This window comes from Zeus faber, assembly GCF_960531495.2.
Source record: "Zeus faber genome assembly, chromosome: 7".
NCBI classification, from domain to species: domain Eukaryota; kingdom Metazoa; phylum Chordata; class Actinopteri; order Zeiformes; family Zeidae; genus Zeus; species Zeus faber.
In genome coordinates this window covers 9628344-9630319 of record NC_137203.1, presented here as the reverse complement: position 1 = coordinate 9630319, position 1976 = coordinate 9628344, and the positions used below count along the sequence as shown (strand labels likewise).

Here is a 1976-nt window from a genome sequence, read left to right as displayed (position 1 = left end):
CGAGAGCCCAATACAGCCAACAGCTACATAATTTACTGGGCCGGGCAGATGGGGAGCTTAAACCGGAATCAGCATTTAGAAATAGTTGTTTCTGCATGTGAATGAGTATAAGTGTGCGTTTCTTTGCTTGATGAGATGGAAAACAGGTCAAAAAGAGCAAGGTACTTTCATCTTTTCCCAGAGTTCTTTGGCTTGATGTGTTTCTAAGAGGGTGAGGTGTGCATTCTCAGGTGGCTAATGAGGTTGCGCTGCTGGGTGAACTTGCCCCCGCAGAGCTGGCATTCGTAGGGCTTCTCCCCGGAGTGGACGCGCATGTGCTCCGTCAGGCGATATTGACGGGTGAAGCGCATGCCGCACTCCTCGCACGCGAACGGCTTGAGGCCTAAGTGGCTGCGCATGTGGCGCGTCATGGTGCCCCGCTGGGTGAACATTTTGCCGCAGATGTTGCAGGGGAAGGGCCTGGTCAGCCAGTGGCTCTTTTCATGTTGTCTCAGCGTTGCCGGGTCTTTGTAACTCTTACTGCAGACAGTGCACTTGAAGGGACGCGTTTCAGAACCAAAGCTGGAGGGACCCACGGGGGCAGAGAGGTCCTCAGCCTCGTCTTCATCTTCCTCCTTCACATAAGTTCCGCCCTCCTCTTTGATGTAGAGCTCGTCCTCTGTGTGCGTCTCCACGTGGGCATTGAGCTGCTCAGAGCTGGGGAAGCCCTTGCCGCAAGGGATGCACACATAAAGGTTGTCTCCGAATGCTGGCTCAAAACCCTCCTGGCGGTATACATAGTTGGCGCTTTGGTGTCCCCCTCCGCTTCCTCCCGTACCCCCTCCTCCTGCACTCTCGCCATCGCTTTGCCCACTCTCGTCGCTGTGATCCTGGCCATTTTCCCCGCCCTCTTCCTCTTCTTTACATTGGAAGGACTGGTCGGAGGCAAAGCTGTTGCCGCTGCCCCCGCATACACCCCCAATGGAGGAGCGGCTATCTTTAGGTACTACAATCACCCCATTAACCAGGGGCCTGTCGTGGTCTTCCGACTTCAGCCCTGAGGCATCTTTCTTAGGCCATTCTTTCTTGCGAGAGACCTGTCTGGATTTTTTATGGGGTGGAGGGCCGTCAGCTTGATTTGGGGTTTCCTCTGGTGCTTTGAGGTTGGGGGTGAGCTCCATGGGTTCTGGGCCACAGGTGTCTAGGCCTGGTAGGGTGGTGGAGGAGTCATCCAGTGAGGCACTGTTGGTTGTGGATACTGAGGCAGATTGGGGGGATTCTTGTGAGTTGCTGTGTGGGCTGAGGGCATCCGTGGCTGTACCCGCAGAGGGAGGGCTCTTTTTGGACAGATCGAGGCCGAGGTCCGGCTCCCCAGCACTCCCTCCACTGCTGAGGTTACCGTTACTGCTGCCGTTCCCGCCATTCGCATTCTTCCCGGAGCTGCCAACAAACATCTCATCATCTGAGAGTTTGTCCCGAAGGCCTTCATCTGGCTGTGGTTGGTCGGCATCAGAGGGGGCGGGGGGATAGTGGTTGTTAGAGGGGGTGGAGGAGGATAGGCGCTGGTTATTGAGGCGTAAGCGGCTGAGCGGACCTGGAGTGGAGGGTTTACCTGGCAAGGGTTTTCCGCTGTTGCGCTTGAGCTTCTTTCTGCACAGGGCGGCGAGATCATGGAGCTGGAGGTAGCTAGCTGCGGTTAAGAGGGCACTGAAGTTCTGCTCGTTGCTTTGGTCCGATGACGAAAGGAGCTTCCCAGTGTAGATAAAGTCCAGGACTTGTCTGAACACAGAGGGGTTGACCATCTCCGTGTCCAGGTTAATGAGGTTGTCGTGGAGAACCAGGGATTTGAAATAGACGCTGCTGGCTGCCAGGATATTTTTGTGGGCACGAAAGAGCGCATTTTCCACCACGATAATAACGTCACACAGGAAGCCTTTGGCTCTCTGCTGGTTGAGTTGCAGCAGCAATTGTTTGGCATGATTTGGCAGTTCCATTTC

General features: G+C 55.2%; 1 protein-coding gene across 1 annotated transcript; it reads right to left on the bottom strand.

Annotated features, from left to right (window-relative positions):
- Nucleotides 1–203: 203 nt before the first annotated feature.
- On the bottom strand, nt 204–1976 carry hic2 (hypermethylated in cancer 2; the record flags this gene model as incomplete). Its single annotated transcript, XM_080004379.1, has 1 exon — nt 204–1976. The coding sequence occupies exon 1, from the start codon at nt 1971–1973 to the stop codon at nt 204–206; it is 1770 nt and encodes a 589-aa protein (XP_079860505.1). The 5' UTR covers nt 1974–1976.